Source organism: Accipiter gentilis, chromosome 9 (genome assembly GCF_929443795.1).
Source record: "Accipiter gentilis chromosome 9, bAccGen1.1, whole genome shotgun sequence".
Taxonomy (NCBI): Eukaryota; Metazoa; Chordata; class Aves; order Accipitriformes; family Accipitridae; genus Astur; species Astur gentilis.
Genome location: NC_064888.1, coordinates 5,267,309 through 5,288,036, shown reverse-complemented (window position 1 = coordinate 5,288,036; position 20,728 = coordinate 5,267,309). Strand labels below are relative to the sequence as shown.

Sequence of the window (20,728 nt, the reverse complement as noted above, 5' to 3'; positions counted from 1 at the left end):
TCCTGAATGACCCACAGAAGCCGGCAAAGCTTCTTGTTTACCAATGGGGAGTGGAAAGCCAGTAAGTAGTCCCTTGCTTTGCTTTTTTTTTTTTTTTTTTTTTTTTTTTTTTTGAAATTTACTGATGGGACCCGTATCCCACTGCTCCTGGCTTTCTTCCTTCGCAGGACAACGCGTACCGGGCCCACAGGCGGGAGCCGCTCCCTCACAAGCAGGTTCCCAGGCCGTCCCTGAGAGGGAGTGACGAGAACCCCAACCGCTGTCCAGCCGCGCCCGGGAGAGGGTACAGCCCCCGCTCCAGGCCCGTCCCCAGCTCCTGCCTTGTACCCAAGCACCTGCTCCCCTTCTCCCGGGGAGAGCGCTTCGGGCAGGTTACGACAGCGACTCCCGAGAGGGCCGACATCGCTCCGGCGGGGCGCCCCGCCGCAGCGCCGGTGGCTGAGGGCGGCGGCGCCTCAGCGGGCCGGCGGCGCATGCGCGTGGCGCCTTCCCGCCCACCTCTCGCGAGAGGTGGGCGGGGCGCGGCGGCGGTTGGCGCTCTTGAGGCGGCGGGCTGGCGGGCGGGGCGGCGTCGCGGCGTTGGCGGGATGGGGCTGCTGGAGCAGTGCGAGGCCGCCTTCGGCTCCGCCGACCTCTACTGCGTCCTGGGCGTTCGCCGGCAGGCCTCGCCCGAGGAGATCCGCCGCGGTTACCGCCGCGCCTCCCTCCGCGTACACCCCGACCGCGTTGAGCCTGCTGCCAAGGAGGAGGCGACGCGGCGGTTCCAGGTGAGCGCGGGAGGGTGGCGGCGGGCTCTGACTGACTGACTGACCGGCTGGCCCGCTCGCTTCCTGACTGACTGACCGACCGACCGACCGACCGATCGGCCGGTGCCCGTGTCTCTGCAGATCCTAGGCAAGGCGTACGCCGTCCTGAGCGACGAGGAGCAGCGCGCCCTGTACGATGAGCAGGGCACGGTGGACGAGGAGGGTGAGGCGCTGAGGGATGAGTGGGACTGGCAGGAGTACTGGCGGCTGCTCTTCAAGAAGGTGAGAGCCGGGCCGGGGTCTGGGAAAGGGCTCACCTCGGCGGGGGCAAACCCTAACGGGAAGGGGAATCCTGCTGCTTCGGGCTTGTCGCCGAGTGTCCCTTACGAGCTTTGTGTACAACACTGGAGGGGGAGGGGGTTATGCTGTCTCTGAAATCTTGCTGGTGAATAAATGGTGTAACTCGAGAAGTGTCACCTGTTTGCTTCAGATCACGGTAAAAGATATTGAAGACTTCGAGAAGAACTATAAAGGTTCAGAAGAAGAGGTAGCCGATGTCAAAGCAGCCTATATGGATTTTGAGGGTGATATGGACAGTATAATGCAGTCTGTGTTGTGTGCGGACTATACAGATGAACCGAGAATACGGAAAATCATAGAAAAAGCCATTGAGTCTGGAGAAGTTCCACGCTACAAGAGCTTTGTAAAAGAGTCTAAGCAGAAAATGACTGCAAGAAAGAGGCGGGTAGGTTCTATCAATCAGAGACCACGGAAAGCATTATTTAAGTTTTTAATCTCCCTTGGTAGAAAGAAACAAAACTCTTCCTGAGACAAATGTTTGCCACAGGATTGCTGGGTTACAGACCTTGCTCAGTATCTTTGATTTTCACATTTGGTCACCTGTGTTCTCTACACACACACCCCCCTTTCCCCCCCCCCCCCCCCCCCCCCCGAAATTGTTGTGAAAGGCTTTTGAGTTGTAATAGGCTGTTGCCTAGTACTACTTTCTTTTATATCATTGTTATAGACAGTGGCTTATTACAGTTAACCATGTCCCTGCATTTATTTACAAAGCTATGAGTTGCTGGAGTTAAGAAGTGTATGTGGCAGAAATATATTATGCTTGCCTTTTGGCAAGTGTGAAATAAGATTCTGGACTAATGGACTACTTCTCCACCCTGGGGTTTTTTGGACACTTTGTAGAATATGTTATATGTACATCACAGTAACCTTTCTCTAAGTTAAAGAAAATGTAATAGCTGCTGCTAAGACAAAAAAAGCGGGGGGGGGGGGGGGGGGGGGCAGGGAACAGGGATGGGGGACAGGCATCACATTCAGCATTGTGAAAAAAAACAAAAAAACTGTTCTGCTCTACTAAATTGTGGAACCAGAATGGGCTTTCTTTGACTGATTCCTCATTTGTGGCCAAACTTGGAAACTGTGTTTCCTTGCAGCTGTTTGTATACAGATGCAAAAAAAAAAAAAAAAAAAAAAAAAAAAAAAAAAGTGGTAACTACTAGAAGCCTTTGTCAAATTATGTGCAAAATATTTCTTTTTTAAAAAGTGGTTTACTATTTTAGGCAGAAAAAGAAGCTAGAGAGGCAGAAAAGACTAAAGATGAACTGGGCCTTAGGGGAGAAGATGACTTGAAAGCACTGATTGAAGTAAGGCTTTTTTAATCTGTTAAAGATAACTACGTTACTGGCTTATATTTTTGGTGTCCCTGAGCATCTTTGTGTTTTGGATCCTTGCAACTCTTCTGGGTTCCTGAGGTTAAAACCTGACCTTAATGTTAACTATCTATGTACTTTTAATAGTAAGTGTATGGTATGGATTTTATTACCTGCATCCTCTTAAAAATGCACAAAGTTATTCTAATATCCTTATTGCATACACAAAATATTTAACTTCTTGTTTTAGGCAGTAAGACAGGGAGTGTTAATGATTTTTTCTTTCTGAGGGATTCCACAAGGATGTAGAATTTGATAGGTCTTACTATTTTGCTTTTGTTTCTTTGGGATCAAGGGAAAAAACATACTGTTTACGTTCTGTTTTCAGAGTGTTTTCTGTTTCTTCTTTCTTATCATCCAGTGGGCTTCCTAGAATGTTCATACTTTATCATTCCTTAAACTGTAATAGAGTTTTGGGTCTAAACTAGAAAATGTTTTATTTTTCCTAGCCTTACATCACGAATTCTTATAGCCCCTCTTTACCTCTGTCTTGATACTTTAGGAAGTTAGGTATAGAGTCTAGAGTATACAAGTAGGCTTTTGCTTAACAGTACTATACTTTCTGTAGCTTGTATTCCCTGTTTAATACATTCCAAGATCTTATGTAGCTATCTAACTGCAATAGAATATCTGTGTTGAGAAATATAAAAGTTTTGGGGTTTGGTTTTGGGTTGGTTTTTTTGTTGGTTTGGTGTTTTTTTTCCTCTCCCAGAGCAGAAATAAAGATCGAAAAAAGGAAACGGATGACTTTTTGGCCCAACTGGAAGCAAAATATGGGAATAATGCTAAAAAAGGAGGAAGGAAGACTGCAGCCAAGAAAGGAAAGAAATAAAGAACTGTATAGGCTGAAATATCAGGTATCACTTTGTATGGGAACATGCAGATTTGGGAGAATTTCAGAGTTTTTCTGGGCTACTGTTTCGGAGTGTGTGTGCATCAACTTGCTGTGACTGGGAGGCATGACACAGAACCATCATCAACAAGAAAGACAAAGCATTCTGGTGCTATTGTTTAAAATCCTTTGGGTGCTCTTCAGTTAAGATCAAACAGATTCTTGACTAAAAGTTTTGTTATAGTGAGGAAGCAGTGTGATGTTTGGGATGGCGGTGTGTTTATTAAACTTCCTTCCGAACAGCTAATTTGTATGGTACAGCTGATGGTAAAATGATGTAATCCTACGCCTCTGACAGTCTTTAATGCCGATTCCTGTGGTTTCTGAGTTGGAAACCTTGTATTTTTTGCTGTTCACACACTTCTTTTGTAACCCACCTGCTGTTTTTGAAGGTCTTGCACTTCAGCCCAACAGGTGTTTTTCAGATATTCCAGTAGTTTTATAAAAATAAATGAAGAGTTCTTGCAGAATTCTGTGCTATGTTGCTTCTCCAGTCCTCTCTGTTTTCTAAGTAGCTGTTCAAAACAAACTGATCACGTTGACTCTTCTGACTGTTAAGTAAGTACTACATACTTCTATAGCAGCTGAAAATATGGCTATACTGTTAACTGTGGCATATGTGCTGGTGATGCTGCATTAGATGAAAGGGTCACCTAGTGTTCAGTCTTTGATTGTCTGTGGCAGATGCCTTGGGAAGAATATGAGACTGCAGCATGTATATGACTATGCAGAAATTCTCTAACACACTGAGGTGAAGTAATAAACTTAAAAATCCACATACAGAGTTGGTCCTGTGTATTTCTAGGGTTTGTGATGTCATATGACAAGGAGTTCCAAAGCTTAGAAATGTACTGCATGTTATTTCAATAGCATCACAGTCAAGTCTGCTGTAGGATGGTAGTGATTAGCTACTTCATGGTATTTGTTAACACTTCTGTTATTTCAGAAGCAAATTGTTTCTGTAAGATGTGCAAATACTTTGAAGTTTTTTGCTTCAGCTGTTTTTAAACCATTTGACATAGTGGGCAGAGGTATGAGTTTGAAGGGTAACTAGTTTTCAACTTACTATAGCTCAAAGGAATGAACCTGGCTTCATCTTGTGGATCATTTTTTCAAAGGCTTACAAGCCAGAGGGTGAACACTTACTTTTAAGTTGAAGGTCCTCCTCATTGCCTCAGTGATAGCATTCAGGAACTGACTATTTAATAGAGCTTCCTGGGGGGAAGCTAGAGGTAGATGGTAACTCTGTTCCCTTTTACTTGACTGCTTTCAAAAATTATCCTGATGCTGAGAGAGTACAGAATGTCCTTATGTTGCATAACATGTGGCCTGAACATTACTTTTACTGTACAAAATAGTTATCTAACAGCCAAGGAGAAGGCTCTGGTGTCAACCATTTGTACAGAAACCAAAAATTACCTTATCATGAGACTGCTTTCACTTTTTTAACACACTGACTACTCTAGGCTATAAAATAATACATTGTTTCTAGAAGTCTCTTCTAGTTTATTTGTATATTTTTGTGAGTCTTATGCACTAGGGCTACAGAAAACTAATTTGGTCCCTGCGGAATGGCACTGATAGAAACGGGTTGCTTATCTCCAGGTAGCTTGACATAACTAAATGACACACTGTACAGTGTTCCAGTAGTCTTTAACTGTTAAGAGAAATTGTATTTTTGAAAGGGTTTAGTGAATAGAGGTCTCCCTTTAGCATCAATTTATCTCTATGCAAACTTAAGTAGATTGAGACAACAGCTGCTTTCACCCTCTAGAAATGCAAAGGAAAGTTAACCCAGTTACATTTGCATAATTCTGCTTTGGCTTCTTTTCCCTTCTTTTTGATTACAGCATGCTTGGATCAACTGGACTCTTGCTAGCTTGCATGACTTAGAGTGGGGAAATAGGGGAGCCACTTCATAAAGAATACTGACAAGTCTTTTCCATTATGAATTGTAATTTGGAAAACATTAATAAGGAAATTTAGGAAAAAGTGCTCTTTAATTGGATTATAAGGGAACAACTAGTTTTGTGCGGTGTCCTAACGTTGTTAAAATACAGTAAGTGGTTATCCTCACCTTGTCTTTACACTTACTTGCAGTCTGGCACTTTCTGTTTGGGCTTAAGACTTTCAACTAATAGTTTATGCTGAGAAGCTTGTACTTCATGTTTTTGCTGTATTTGGAGCCACAAGGACAACTACAGCTAATACCTCTGGTATGTTGTCACACAGTGCAGAACACATCTACTAAAAGCTCCATTGCATCTGTGGGTTGTGGAACTTCATGGTGGAGTACAGAAATATTATATAACTGCAGGTATTGTTAGAAAGGGAGACTGACCTATTCCATGAAATTGCCATAAAATATCTCACCAGGAAAATAAAGTACTTTCTTTGAGTACTGTCTGGAATGACTTGCAGGAAGAGACTCCTTCTTGCCTCTTAAACCTTCTTCAGCCACCAACAAAGAGGTATAAGTATATAATACAGGACAAGTCAGTGGTGTGCTATTGCTAAGTGGTCAATTCTGTTCATCTGGTTTGCTACCTTATTTTTACACAACCGGGTTAATATCTGCTGCATTTACTACAGGATTCATAACTTGTCTAAGTTGAGTTGTAGAAGCAGTATCATGTGCAGTGCTTGCTTCTGATAGCATAATATTGCTTTAAACTTATAAATAAAGTTTTAAAAAATTAAATTGCTACCACTGTGGAAGGCCTGATTAATCTTCTGTAGAGCTAATGAAAAAAACAGCAGGTTCTGCAGCACCTGCCTGTAACAACATGAACCAGTCATAAGCCAGTAATGGGAAAACAGCAATGACTGAGAGTGTTTGCTAGATTTTCTAGGTGTTAGGCTTTACTGCCCACTGGAGTATAACTTTTTTTTACTAGTAGAAAATGGAATGTTTAAGTATACCCCTTCTAATCTTTGGCAGCTGCTTCTTAGACTTTATAAAAATAACTATTCATAAAGAAGGGTGTTTGAAAACTCTCTGTAAACAATGTCGACATTGCTGAGAATGAGAGGTGGTTCATGACTCTCTGGAGATGGACGGATACTTCTTCATGGCATGTCAGAACCCCTGTTTGCTTTTTGTGACTGATCCACTTCGACTGTGGGGTTTCACAGAACCATGCAGCTGAAGACCTAATAAATAGAGATCATGTACAACTTTAAAAATTCTGGCAGGTATTAAAACTAAGTACCAGATAAATCTCCTTTAGCTTAAAACTAAAATGCTTTTTATTTTAATATGTGGCTATCAACTGCACTGTGTTTAACGTATGCATGTTTGAGACATGTGACTGGCCTTCCTGAAAGGGGCAAAGTTTGTGCTGTCATAATTGCTGCATTGCAGGGAACTACTGTATTCCTCGATATTTCACAAAATATACATGTAGACATGAAGTCTACAAAGTTCTTCTGCTGATTTCAAATTTTTTTTTTTTTGTTAATACAGCAGTCGTAAAACTCATCCTGCATTTAAAGATACTGGGGCTTTTTTGGGGGGTTGGGGGGGGGAGGAGAAGCAGATACTTATTTTTCAGTAGGAACCAATTGTTTCTTGTTTAAAACCAAGTTATTTCAGGTTAGTGCCTTTGTTAAACTCAAGCTACCTCTTGTACCACTTATATTAGTGGTAGCAGGCCATTCAGTTATTACATAAACTGAAAGACCTCTCCTGACCCCTAATAATCACCCATGTGCTTGCTACCTTAACCATTACATCTTCCATTAACTTTTGCAGCTTCAGTCCTATCTTGTTAGTATATTTTTATGTGGGAAGTTGTGACAACTCCATAAGGAATCCCAAAACCCTGTGATGAAAGGAATCCAGTGTAACTTGTCTTGACAGACCTAGTTTTCAGCAAGTGCATCCAATCCCCTCTGTGTGCCACCCCTTCCAGGTGGAGGTGATACTTAGCATCAATATGAAGTTAACAGGGAGTGCTCCAGGTGAACTAAGGTGAGAGCTATAAAGATGGCATTCAGAAAAGCTGTTCTAGGGCACAAAAGTTAACTTTTGCTCTACTGTAATCTCTGAACAAGATCCCTCTCAACTGATTAGACTAGACCTTGTGTGTGCCATGAGGTGAGAAACCTAAATCTCTGAAGGTAAAGTTGAAACAAGTAAGGTTAATTGGTTTACTGTAACGCTTGTGTACACAAGTGTGCAACTTAGTCATGTAGCTTCCTACTATTAAAAAAGAACCACAACCCTGGTTGTGACCTATTTTCAAAGTGTATTAACCATAAGCAATTTAAGGAGATAACTTTGCAGTGAAAGAAGTGAAACTGGAGGAAAGGGTATGTGTGACATGCATAATAAAAATGCCTTCCTGCTGCCTTGGTACTTTGATCAATTAAAAGTAAGTAATTTTAGCATAACCCAAAATGAATTTCATCTAAGTAACGCTACAAAGTTCATCCAGTTGTTACAAATTAAACAGTACAAGCATATATTGATTTTGGAGTATGCATGTGAGTTGTACTGGTACAGTTACTAGCTTTAAAATATATTTTGAGTTGATCTACTGCAAATCTAATATCTAGTGCAGATCTAGTACAATCTCTTCCAGATACGGTGCAAGTAACTTTCTTTTGGACATAATGCAGTTTCTTTCAGTCGTATAGCTGAGCAGAAGAAAAATCCTTGGACAGAAAGTAGTTGTTGCTAGTTCCTGTTTAAATTGGCAACTCCTGTGCTTAACTTTGACATGAGGGGCATTGTGGCTGATTGCATTAAGTTTCCTTAAATGATTTAAAATACTAAGTGGTAGTAAAAAACCACACCCAAACATAATCTATATGCAAGTATAAAACTTGTATAACGGAAATTTTAAAATGTTAAATAGAACTTTGAAAAACCTCCTCAATGTAATTACCCTACGTAGGCAATGCATCCTGGTCCCAAAAGCCTACCTCTTGCTTGATCTTATTAAATTCTATGACTGATCAGCATACCTGGACCTGTTGATCCTCTGCTTGTCCAAGATTGATTAGTATAATCAATAACAGTGCACGAACGGTGGTGCTGTGGATCTGGCTGAAAAGACAGTTCAAGTTATTTATCTTTGCATGAAAAGAATTTTAAACATCAAGATTATAATACAGTTATAAACTACTGAGGCAGGTATTACCTAATTTGTAATATGTTGTAATGGTCTAACTAGAGCTTTTATGAGTTTAAGGAGGGTTAAATCAACTTTAGGAGTAGAAAATATACTTCTGTGGCACTCTTACTTAGAGTGCCTTCACCTGGCCCAGTGATCATTCTCACCACTTCTGGAAATTGTTCTGTTTCAAAACAGATTTTGCAAAGTTTGTACACTTGTAACTGCAAAGTCAAGGATGTTGAAATTATATACAGAAACCAAACAAGCAGCTATTTAAAAGCAATTGTTGAAATTACAGCATTTAAAGCTTAGCTAAAAATACTTGCTTGATAGGACAAGATATTGGTTTCATGTTTCAATAAATTAAACCAAGAGTATTTGATACTGAAACAGACTGGACATTAATAATACAGCAAACTTGTGCAAGAAAGCAATGAAGACTATCCTGCCTTTGTGTTTCTGAATACAGCTGCAGAAATGACTTCTTAATGTCTATACAAAACTTTAAAGCATCCTCTCCTACCCCACAGTTCTTAAGCCTTCACAGAAGATGCTAGATTAGCAGCGGAGATGATAGTTCAAATGTTATACCTAGAGTAACACTTAGCTTTTCCCCAAGCATCTCAAACTTGGAGTCTTCCAAGAAAAGTGTAGTACTACCAGCTGCTTATAGGGAGGCTGTGGGGAGTACAGCAAGATCGCTATCTGTGAACAACTGACTTGCCCTGTTTGTTTCAGAAGTGCCAAGCAATGATGTTTCTGCTAACCTGTGGGTATTTAATCAAATGGCAAACTTGATGAACCCCCCCTGGCACCAATCACCTACCTATGACATCTAGTTCTAGAGTAATGTTTACTTATGTTAATTGTCAAAGCACACTATTGAGTAACTAAGGATGATTCGGTATAATTTGCTATGCTTTACCAAGAGTGTGTTCATTGTGTTAGGCCTGGAGAAATGATCAGGTAAGAAAAGCCGCTCCTGTAGCTGCTGGTGGGTATCTTCATGTGTTGTTACACTGTGAGCTCGACTTGAATTCCCTCGAGACTTCTGCATTGAAGAATAACAGTTATGACTACTTATTGCAGCAGTAAATTTAAAATAATTAGCCTAGGAATTAAAGCTAATTTTCCAAGTCAATCATTCTACACCTAGTTATGGGGAGGAAGAAAATTCTGGCATTAATTGGAATTAAAGTATTCAACTATGGGGGATGCTGTTAGTCAAAGCTGATATGGCATTTTTTGTGCATCTATTTCAGTTGCTGCCACTTACAAAATAAACAAATTGGAACTCTCAGGTTAGGTAACTTGATCAGCAGTGATTAAAATTTTAGGCTATCCAATATTAAAATTGTGCCTATTACCGTTTGCCTTTGGGATCCTGCAGTGCTTGTGTGCTCTGCCGTGTTGGTGGTAGTAATAGGTGGTAGGAGATTATTTCTGCTTAGTGGCAGTGGGGAGGGCGAGGTCAGCTGCTCATGTGCAGTCAGACTGAAATGCACCAAAAGAACAGAAATAACAAAGTTTATATGTTTGACATTGTATAAACATACAAAGTTGTCAGTTTGGCATTATGTAGACAAACAATGTTAAAACTAAGAGCAATAGTTGCAGAATTTTGCTACAAGATGGTGGTGTTAAGGCGATTAGAGATATGATTTAAAAGGAGTTCTGCAGCAGGTGAAGTTTGGTGGAAATCTTTTTCATCTATTAACAAGAACTTCTAGTTTTCAGAGCGCTTAATATTAAGTATATAGGCAAAGCAAGTCTGAGAATGAGTACCCCGGCAGAAATCCCGGTAATGGGTGTATGTAAAAACTAGTTGTGATTGAAAAGCACCTCACTTGGTGCATTTTGAAGAAGTATGCTGTGCAGCTGGTACTGCAGAATAAAGGTGCGTTTATATAAAAGCGTGTTTATGGACAGTTACCATACAATGGTAGAATCTTGTCTGCCTGTTCCCAGACATAGCATTATTTTCTGTTCTTTGTTCATAACCTTTAGGATGAAGTACTGCTTACTGCTAACTTCAGCCTAGCAGTTGAACATAAACAGCAAGCCTAGAAAACAGCAGTAGGCCATATTTTAAGCAGAGCAACTAAAAAAGCTACATAACGCAAATGCATAGTGTAGCTCTTTTACATACTACAATTGTCAAATAAAACATCTTGGAGGTAAAACAAGGCTTCTACTTTCTCCGTATTTTGTTTGAGTATTTGAAGGAACAGGTGCAAGGTGCTTTTAGAAGCCTTTTAAAAGGAACTAAACCAATCTAATTGCACAAAATACAAAATTAAGCATTAGTCACAGGAGGAATGTAAAAGGAAAAGTATTCTACTTTCTAGGTAGAGCCTTTTCACATGAAAGGTGTCTGTATATTACTATATGTTTGAAAAGTACTAAAAATGAGCAAGAGGCCTTAGCTCTATACATGTCCTGGAATTGATTGAAGGAAGGATGTTCTGTAAGAATACTTTAGAAAAGCTTCGAACTATAATCAGCATTTTAAAAAAGACTTTCCTAGTGCTCTCAATGTACATTTAAACATAAATGGTAATAAAGGGGAGATGTTAACAATTGTAAAATTGATCAAAGCCTGAAGAAAGGGATCAGAAGCATAAAATACTGGAAGTAGAAACATCAGTTGTGAAGGGACAAGGAACAAGTCTCTAACTAGTACATGACAGAAAACGAACAGGCTAGAGTTTATAGTTAAACTGCAAAACTAAAAGGAAACCATGCCAATTTACAATATATGGAATATACAAGTATATTAAACCCTGCATTGTTTCCTAATACCCTGTGGTCCCTGTAAGTGACTACATTCAGTCAGATCATTATGCCAAACAAATTAAGATATTCTAGATGTGATTCTGCATTCACTGAGTTCATTAAGAGTCCTTTGGTCAGTCATAATCTATGTAAAAGGAGCACATTCTTTATACCCCAGTGTGGGCTAGGATAGCAACAGGCAGTTTGACCTCCAAAAACTGTAGACTTTTAAGTTAATCTTGGAAATAGGCTACAGGAAAAGAAAGCTGATGTCAAGAAAGAGATGGTTGTATTTGCTGGACAGAGTGAAGTCTATAGTTTGTGTGCAAAAGTACCTAAATATGCAAGTGATTCATTGAATCGCACTTCGTAGCATAGCAAACATCAACTTTAGCAACTCTGCTTTCTCAGGTGAGATTGTGCTTTAATGGGCAGATAATTTCTTCAATAATTCATGTTCTTTCTGTTCAACTGAATGCTTTTTGTATAAGCTGGGTTCTCTAAATATGGTAACTTGTAGGGAGAAACTGGTTTTGAAACATACAGTCGAGTTCCCCTGAAGACATCGTCCACAGACCCTGGGGTCCCAGTACGAGAGTGGCTTGTGTTGATGGGATGCAGGGTACGTGGTGGTGGGTTTCGCCTTCTTGTGGAATGCGATAGGGATGATGTGCTGAGCTCTAGAGGACGATTTGGCCAAACTCTGTTAGAGAGGATGGAACTGGAGCCTGGCCGTTTGTCATCCACATCCCTAACAAAAGAATTACAAAACCAAAAGAGATATGGTCAACATGGCAGATAACTATCCTGTTACCACAGTACTCATCTATCTACATCTGACATGAATAATATTATGTATAGATAGGGATAATGTGTTTTCATTTTTTTACATAACTATATAAAGTAATTTACAGCAAAATTAGAAAAGAATAGGGGATGGAAAAGAAAAAAGAAGGCGCTTTTTTTAATTGAACTATGAACTTTCTGATTGAAGATTCCAGTATAAAAGTAAAAATTAATCATAGAATGGATTAAAAAAACCCATACTGTAACCAACAGTTTTCACACCCATAGCCTAGATCTAACACAAGTCCTCTTCTAGGAACTGAGCAAATCAGTTTCTCTATCCCATTCTGAGCTTCATCTTTTTTCAGAATGTCAGTGCCAACAGAATGCCACAGCCACTCACTAAGTGGTAAGCCAGCACCAATCAAACAGAAAACCTGTAATAGCAGTATACTGTTTCATACAGTACAAACAAATAAACAAGCAGTAAAATAATTGAGAATTGCTTTGTCCAGTGTAGAAAATTATCTCGCACTATTTTGGGTTGGATCCCTCTCAGAGTGCTCTACTTTACAACTGACAAGCCATAGTTCTTACAGTATTTTCTCTGTTACAGGCAAATTCCTTTGCTGTAACTGGATCCCATGTATCACCATCAAGCTATTTAGATTACGTTGAGAGCCAGTACTTGACCCTTGAGAGAGATTTACCTGAAAGTTTAAAAAATAAATAAGTAAATTACTGTTTGGTAATGATGTGTACACATATTTACACATTTTGATCTTGTAAGTAATTTTGGAGGAAACAAATTAATTTCTTCTATGACATCCAGGTGCATACTCGGTTATATTATTTCTCCATCTAAGATAGGCATCTTAGTATTCCATTTTTCTTGTAAATGCTAGTGCCTAGAAAATGTTTCCTACCATGCTATGTCATACTTGGTATTTTCCAACTGAGCTTCTCATTTGCATCATAGGATCTTCCAACAATGGCTATAATCAGAAGCTTTACAAAACTGATCTTCAGTGTATGTTGACATTTTATGTCAAGAACAGAACTGCAAACTCCTTTCCTGGAATACAGACTGATCTGGAAAAACATTGAATTCCACCCACCGTAATGACAGCAAATAGAAAATACCAGAGTTTTAATCTCTCCAGCATACATACTTGAGGTGTTTTTCTCCTCTTTTTGCTTTTGCGGCCACATCTGGGTTTTGGGCACTACACATAGAGCAAGGGGAACATAAGGAAGAGGCAGGGGTAGAAATAAAGGAGAAAGAAATAAAAATAAATAAGAAGGAAAGAGATGAATTAAAATGGAATAAACAGATAATGCTTTCGTGCTCACCACTGTAGGAGCAGATTACACAGTCAACTTCAGTGTCTGAGAAAAGAAAACTGTTTTACAACTGCGCTGAGATTTGCCCTCTATTGCCTGATGAGTTAACTATAGGTAAGCTAGTGAGAATAGGATCTCACAATTTAGTTCAAACGTTATTGAAATGTAGAAAGAACTAAATCATTAACAAACAATAACCACGTGGTTGTCCAATACATGTATAAAATGCTAATTTTAAAGAGAAAAGTAGGAATTAAAACTTGCAACTGAGGAATAACAGAACTTAAGTGTTAGAAAGGACAGTCAGCATTCATACAAAATCCAAACTAGTTACGTATCTAAACAGGCCCCTGATGTACTGATATGTTTGCTTAAGTAGCACTGTATTGATTTGTCCCTATGCAAACCGGCTGGCTAAAAATACTTACCAGGTTTGATGTCACTGAGGACATTTTAGTTTGTGGCATACGAGGTAACAATGCTGGCAGAGGATCAAACGGCAAAGGGCTTCCAGCATCTGCTCTGATTGTTTCTACTGTTATGATATTTTTCTCATCATCTATGCAAAGCAGGAGAGAATTCCTGTAAATACAGACTGTTGGCATTGCTAGTTGTGGGCAGTGCTATTAATCCAAATTTTTTAAAGAGAGTCCTGTTAGATGCTAAGCTCTACTAAGTTTTTTGAAGGCATGTCTCACACTTAACAAAATAACCTTCCCCCACCCCAAAGAGATTATTCCCAAATACATCGCTCTCTCGTTGCATCCTTGCAAAATTAACCGAAATCCCCTTTTGAATCTGCAGTTTAACTGTGATCCTTACCAGAGGCTGACCCTTCCCAGTGTCTGCGGATTAATTCTTCCATGCAGCCTAGAACTTCATTCCACACGTCATCAAACACAAATGTCAGCACAGAATCCTTCATGCAGGAAGATGGAGAAATAGGAGGAAACCCCAATTTCCGTCTACCAGAGGACAGTCCCATTTTCCTCTCATGCAGCTCCTCCTCGCTGTAAAAATGTAAGCATTACTTGTACCACAAACACATTTTCTTTGTCTACTATATTTTGTTGCCTTTATTTAATAGGATTAAAACATCAGCTAAGGCTGCATTTCTGTTCTATTTTCTCTTAAACTGAAATAGGTCAAGGCAGCTAACCGAACAGCTTGAAGACATTACTTCTGGAGAAGTTCTGTATTTATCACACAATAATTTTTTTCTGAGAGCTGATAGTTTAATAAACACCAATATCAAATAACAGTCTAATACTGAAAGAAGCAAGCTTCTGTACATTGGGCACTTGGAACTTTTATTTCTTCCATTATCTACCACTGACCTAAATGCGAAATGACTGAGACAATCACGTTATTACTGTACACCTTGGTTTCCCTGTACAGAATGACTATAAATGATACTTCATGAATAACAAGTAATTTACCAAGGAGATCAAAGTTCCATTTAAAAATAAATATTAATAGTTACAGTGATATTTGTTCATCACATTGTTAGACTCCATATCTAATGTCACTGCAAAATTCTGAAGAGAAGAGAGAGGAATGTTACTACTCATGACTGTTTAATGCCACTCTCAGCCTGCTGCTCTAACAGCCAGGAGGTGTTCAGGGCACAGGCTTAATTCAGTTTTAGACACTTAGATGTACTCAGTGAAAGGGGAGAAAAACTGTAATTCACAGCAGCAAGTGGCCTTTGCTGCAGACTCTTCCACAATGCAAGAGGTATTCTGAAGTGTGAAACCTGGAAGACAACTGCTGAAAAAAGTTTATGTTCATCTGCCAAAAGAAACATTACAGAAGGGGCAAAATAACACTGACACAAGAACATTTATTATGGCTTTCATATCTGCTCCCTGAATTAGTACTTAACATCAAAAAGCTACAAACCTTGGAAAAAAGGAGATACCACTAGAAAAAGCTATAATACTTCTACCATTATTTTACAGAGACAGCAATATTGTTTGCTGCAGCAATGTCTCTCTGGCCTGGTCAAAGCAAGCCACCTATCAATTTGAATCTCATGGTCCATGCAGCTAAGTGGCTTTATTTATTAAAACCAGTTGAGTACTTAGCAACTGATAGCACCATCCAGAGTCCTTACCCAGGCCATATGTTCATACTGTTGGGTTGAATTAAAGTAAAGGGGCAAAAAGGATCCTCTTCAGGCCACCCTTAATCCTTTCTTCTTAAGATAAAAATAGCGGTAATTATTTCTTGCCAAGCATCAAATCCACTTTAATTATTAAATTACCATTGAAAATCTGGAAAGGTACAATTCCATCCAAAATGCTAGTACAAAATGAAAGCAGCACACTGCTGGTGCATTACAAACAACAATGAATTTGACTTAATATAAAAAATAAATGGCATTTAAACAAGTTTTATTAAATGCCAATACACAGCAGGCTCTTAGTTATGACGGAATGAACTATTTAAACCAGGCACAAAAATGGCTAGTATGAAAAATTACAGAAATTTGAGAAAAATAATTTAGCAAAATAAATTGTTCTAGGAAATGGATCGGTAGAATTTGCAGTGCCCTAGCAACCTCAGGCCTTTGAAAGTTCTCTAGAGGAAATATATATATATATAAAAAAAATCAAATACTTTATCAAAACCAAATATATATATATATACGTCAACAGCAGGAATTCCAGGATACAGTTACTAGTTGCTATCTTAATATTCAATACCTACACATCTCTGCGGTCAAATGCTAAATATTCCTCCATTACGCCTTCAGAGACAATTACTCCATCTTCACCTTCTTCACTCTCTGGAGAACACAAGGTCGGAGACTTGGAACTGTCAGCCTTTTTGTGAACGGGAGTAACAGCAAGAGGTACCTTCTTGCCAAAAACACTAAATCTGAACAGGTGACAGTTTTCAGAAAGCAGAAATGAAAATAAGTTGTTATTCCACTTCAAATAGCAGTATTTGGTGAACTGAGAGACAACATGATAGTTAAGGCCAAGCAGCAGGGAGGCCAACAAATTACGTGTTACAGTAAAAACTCTTTTAATTTGGATATTTTTAATTCTTGCTAAGGAACTTGAAACTTCAGAAAAAAAAAAATCAAAGCTAATTAAAAAAACATTCTAAAACATTAAATGATAAAAGTAGTACTAATGTAATGCTTTGTATTAAGTTCTACACAAATTTAATAATTATTAACAATAAGCCCAGCTGCAATACATACATATTCTTAAGAAGTCAGCAGCAGCAAAGGTATTTCTGTTTACTGACTAGTTTACTGTAGTTAGCAATAAGCACAGCTATGTAGTCTTGCTATTCTGAATGTGCTACTACTAGTTAAAAAAAGGGGGGGGGAAAAAAAGCATGCTGTGTTCAAAACTCAGCCTAACAGGAGTTAGGCTTCACATTTTAAGAAGCCTATTGCTGCAGTCCACTGAGAACAAAATTACCTTCCCACCTTGGTATGGTCTGGGTTAACCACTAGTACTTACTCATTAGAATCTTTTTCTTGTGATGAACTTGCATCTGAGGAACCTAAACTGCCAGAAGGTGAGCTTGAATACCATCCATACCCTTCATCTGTGGGGATCACTATCTGCTTCCCCACAACCCTGCCATGGCAAAAGCAAAGGATAAATAAATCAGAAAATGTTGAAAGTAAGATTATTGAAGTGTATAAGAACACACAGCAGCAAATCCTATAAATTCTGTAAGGAAGCTCTGCAGTTTTCTTGGTGATAGTTAAACGTGCTTGCAGGAGTTTTCCCCAGTACAGATTGCTTTGAGTCAGGTAAATACATTAGGAAAATTTTGCTGGTTTTTTTTATGCTCTGCTAACTGTAAGACTTTTGAATATGGACAAAACTGTTCAAGTACACATAATGAAGATTTAAAATTTAAGTTTACAGATGGCCATAAGGACTGCTCCACTAGGGTAGGAGGATTTTTAAATTATTTTAAGCACATGGCTTTTAGCTACACCATACATCTTTTCTAAGAGAATTTTGATATGTTAAGGCCAAGTCAATTGCAAATAGCAATAATCCTCTGGCAAAGAACCAAATGTGAGATGGCAAAATGTTTATTAATGACAATGGCAGGCAGGCCACCAGAGCAATCTTTTTATCTCTGTCTACTATATAACTGCATAAAACCACCCTGCTACTATCATTGTTTTAAAAGCAACTGTTTCCATCCCTACCTTTTTATAACTCTGTGATGGTACTAGCATTAGATGATTAATAAAATACCTGAGATGAAGAAAGTTGGATGTCCACTGGTGGCATTCTTCCCGCAGTCCCTCAACATGCACATTTTCTTTCTGCTCATAGAGAAGCTCATCAATTTGTCTGAACATATGCTGAACTTGTTGTGTGGCAGCTTTATCAAATTCCTAGAAAGGAAAGTTATCCAATAAATACCTAGTGAATAGCATTCGGAGAGTTTTTTTAATTGAATTCTTTTATAATTGAAAAAGACAACTATTTGTTTAAAGCTTAGCGGGGACTGATTTAAACAGTTCTATTTCTTTTGCACAGAAAGACGTTAACTTTAAATAACTTCCCCCCAGAGATGACACAGATTGCTGTTAAGACTGATGGTAGCTATGTAAAAAGCTTACATTGACACAACAGAAAAACTGTTAAAAACATTTTGAAATATCTGTATTATTATATTAAGTTAAAGACACAGTAATTTACATCAAAGAAGTCAGAACAGGAGGGATAAAATTCAGTGACATTTTAATGAAATGGAAAATTTGTTGCCTGCAACGTCCACAGACAACAGCAAAACAAAAAGCAATGCAGACCGGTGTGAAACACTGTGTAAGCGAAGGATGTTCAGGACCTTTGTTACATGTTCTCGTGCAGCTAGAAAATGGGGTCGGTTCTTGGGTAATGTAAATTTAAACAGTTCCATCTTGCCTCAGAGAAAGCAACAGCACGCTTTGTTTTGGTAGATGGAGAATAAAACAAGTATTTCTAAATGAAAATAATGGTTTAGGGGCTTACCATATTTTGAGAAACATGTAAGTATGCAGAAGTTAGATAAGCTCACACCAAGTGTCTGAAAGTCATCCGCTCATGTTTGGGATTCCACAATAACAGCATTTATTATGTTGTATAGACACTCTTAGGCATTAAATGATTTGGATTTCCAAAGTTTTAGATGGGGATGCAGAACATTAATTGAATAATATGAGCCTAATATGTTTTGATCTGAGAGAAAGATGGCAAAGAGGTAAAAAAGATGTTCTGTTTGTAACTACTGTTATGATTTATTGACAGATCCAATCCTTATTTTTATCCTGAAATATATTTGCAATGGTATTTCAAATGTCCTTCTACTCATTGTGCTACATTTAGTTTGGATGATTACATGCTACTCACATCATAGCCCCAAGAGAGGACTGAGCTGTCTTCAGTGGAGGTGTTGGCATAACTCTGACTAGCAGACCATGAATTCCCATGATCAGCTGGAGTAACAGAAGGGTGATCTGATTCCTTCCAGATTTCAGACTCCCTGAAGTGCACATGTTGAGGAAAAAAAGGAAGCAAAAAACCCCAACAATACACAATGACAAATAAAGTGGGTAAGTAAACTTTTCTTTCTGTACAGAAAAGCATACATCTATCAGAAGAGGTCTTAGCTACGATAAGAGTGTTCATAGGGTAAATAGTTACTTCAGAGGCATTTAAGCAGAAGCCATAGTACACAAGTAATTGTAACAACCGTAACTCCTAATAATGTCAATGACAAAGGAAGTCAAGAGGTCAAGCAAAACGCAGATTTTCTAAAAATTATCTCAGTTAAACTGCAGACTATTTCTAGTCCCGGTTCTACACCACTCGGGAATTATTTTTATCTTTTCTCCTCTTGTTTCTACCTTAAAATGAGATGACCTGGGCTATCTGTGAGCTGGGAACAGAACACATCTACACACTTTTTATTATTTCCAGAGTAGGAGGGACATGTTCTGCACTGATACAGATCTGAGGTAAAGCCTAAGCCTACCAACTGCATCACTTCTGTAAAGATAACGCAAAGGTGCCTGCATTTGCCATTGTCTCCAAACAAAGATTCATTTTATGTGATGACAAGTACCTTGAGATCTGGCCATCCTTTTCAGTCGCAGGTGTGGCTGGGCACACCTCAGGCAGTGGATGATGCCGCAAGGCATGTTTTGGAAGTCCTTGTCTAAAACAAGAAGTTGGAACTTGACATTACTTACAAGAATAAACATCTACAGAGCTCCCAAGTTTTACAGGTTGGGGTTTTTTTCCTGCTTTTCAAGGAATGCGCTAATTTGCACACCAGAGCTCACTTATTATTATTAGAAGGCTAATTCCTGTTACCAAAGCTTTAGAATCAAGGTATCATAGCTAACTCTTGGCTAAGCATGGACTTAAAGGTCTTTGCTTAGAAATCAGTGTCTTCCTTTAAAAGTAAAATGTTGTTGCGAATTGATCTACAATACAATACGATGTCGTCACCCCTGTGGGAGACTTACAATCAAACAGAACAAGAGTAGCCACCAAACTATGCACAGGCAAGTTAGGAGAAACAGCATTCTCTGTTTCTTGTTTTGTCAAAATGTCAAGGAAAGAGGGACAAGAAAAGTCGCGGTAGTTGGAGAGTGAGCAAGTGAGCGATCGGTGCAGGAACAAAAAGCAGCTAACTACCAAAACCTACGTGTATTTGTTTAAACCTCTCGCCCCCCGCCCAAAAAAAAAAAAAAAAAAAAAAAAAAAAAGGCGCCTCGGCACCAGTTACCTCTTGGGTCAAACAGAAAAAAAAAAAAAAAAAAAAAAGGAAAATCAGACAAGAAGAGGGATTTAAGGACGTTCTGTCACACCTGTATTTTTTCGAGCGACGCGTTCGCTCGCTGGCCGGGGTCGGTGTAAACGCGTGGCCGTGGCTGCCCTTAGGCAGGCCGCCGCCCCGCGCTGAGGCACCGGGTCCTACAGCTCCGCGTTAACGAAACCCGGCCCGGCGTTACCGCCAGCCTGCGGCTGCGGCCCCCTCGCCCGGGATACACGCGGGGTCCACCTCCATGGCGGCGGCTCGGCCCCTTTTGTCCAGGCTACGGGGCCCGGTTTTCGGGCTGAGGGGGAGCGCGGGAGGGCGGGCAGGCCCGAGCGCGGGAAGCGGGGCCCTGGACGGGCCGGCGGGGAGCGGGACAGCGGGGCCGGGGAGCGGGGTGGGGGGACGGGACTCACGTCTCCAGAGCGCCGGCAGGCACCGGTTTCCGCGCGTATCGCGAGATCATCCTCAGCTCCGCCGCACCGCCGCCCGCCGCCGGCCCGCCGCCGCCATGACGACGCCCCACCTCCGGCGAGG

At 39.9% G+C, this 20,728-nt stretch overlaps 2 protein-coding genes across 2 annotated transcripts; one reads left to right on the top strand and one right to left on the bottom strand.

The window, feature by feature from the left end:
• Window positions 1–564: 564 nt before the first annotated feature.
• On the top strand, window positions 565–3,901 carry DNAJC9 (DnaJ heat shock protein family (Hsp40) member C9). The gene is made up of 5 exons (XM_049811101.1): window positions 565–767; window positions 888–1,028; window positions 1,237–1,491; window positions 2,327–2,410; window positions 3,189–3,901. The coding sequence occupies exons 1-5, from the start codon at window positions 588–590 to the stop codon at window positions 3,306–3,308; spliced, it is 780 nt and encodes a 259-aa protein (XP_049667058.1). The 5' UTR covers window positions 565–587; the 3' UTR covers window positions 3,309–3,901.
• Window positions 3,902–4,003: 102 nt separating this feature from the next.
• On the bottom strand, window positions 4,004–20,704 carry FAM149B1 (family with sequence similarity 149 member B1). The gene is made up of 15 exons (XM_049811099.1): window positions 20,608–20,704; window positions 19,493–19,585; window positions 18,778–18,910; window positions 17,638–17,780; window positions 16,879–16,998; window positions 16,109–16,279; window positions 14,219–14,406; window positions 13,825–13,955; window positions 13,225–13,278; window positions 12,650–12,762; window positions 11,811–12,017; window positions 9,859–9,985; window positions 9,417–9,542; window positions 8,340–8,421; window positions 4,004–6,521 (listed from the first exon to the last, which is right to left on the bottom strand). Exons 1-15 carry the CDS (start codon window positions 20,655–20,657, stop codon window positions 6,448–6,450), a joined length of 1,812 nt encoding a protein of 603 aa, XP_049667056.1. The 5' UTR covers window positions 20,658–20,704; the 3' UTR covers window positions 4,004–6,447.
• Window positions 20,705–20,728: the final 24 nt, after the last annotated feature.

What these genes read in the sequence shown, in the direction of transcription:
- DNAJC9 (XM_049811101.1), top strand. Translation starts at nt 588, where the DNA reads ATGGGGCTGCTGGAGCAGTGCGAGGCCGCCTTCGGCTCCGCCGACCTC. An exon ending in AGGCGACGCGGCGGTTCCAG is followed by an intron (nt 768 to 887) that starts GTGAGCGCGGGA and finishes GTGTCTCTGCAG; the next exon opens with ATCCTAGGCAAGGCGTACGC. An exon ending in GGCGGCTGCTCTTCAAGAAG is followed by an intron (nt 1,029 to 1,236) that starts GTGAGAGCCGGG and finishes TGTTTGCTTCAG; the next exon opens with ATCACGGTAAAAGATATTGA.
- FAM149B1 (XM_049811099.1), bottom strand. Translation starts at nt 20,657, where the DNA reads ATGATCTCGCGATACGCGCGGAAACCGGTGCCTGCCGGCGCTCTGGAG. An exon ending in AGAGGAGAAAAACACCTCAA is followed by an intron (nt 12,763 to 13,224) that starts GTATGTATGCTG and finishes TTAAACTTTCAG; the next exon opens with GTAAATCTCTCTCAAGGGTC. An exon ending in CAGAGGATCAACAGGTCCAG is followed by an intron (nt 6,522 to 8,339) that starts GTATGCTGATCA and finishes TCTATTTATTAG; the next exon opens with GTCTTCAGCTGCATGGTTCT.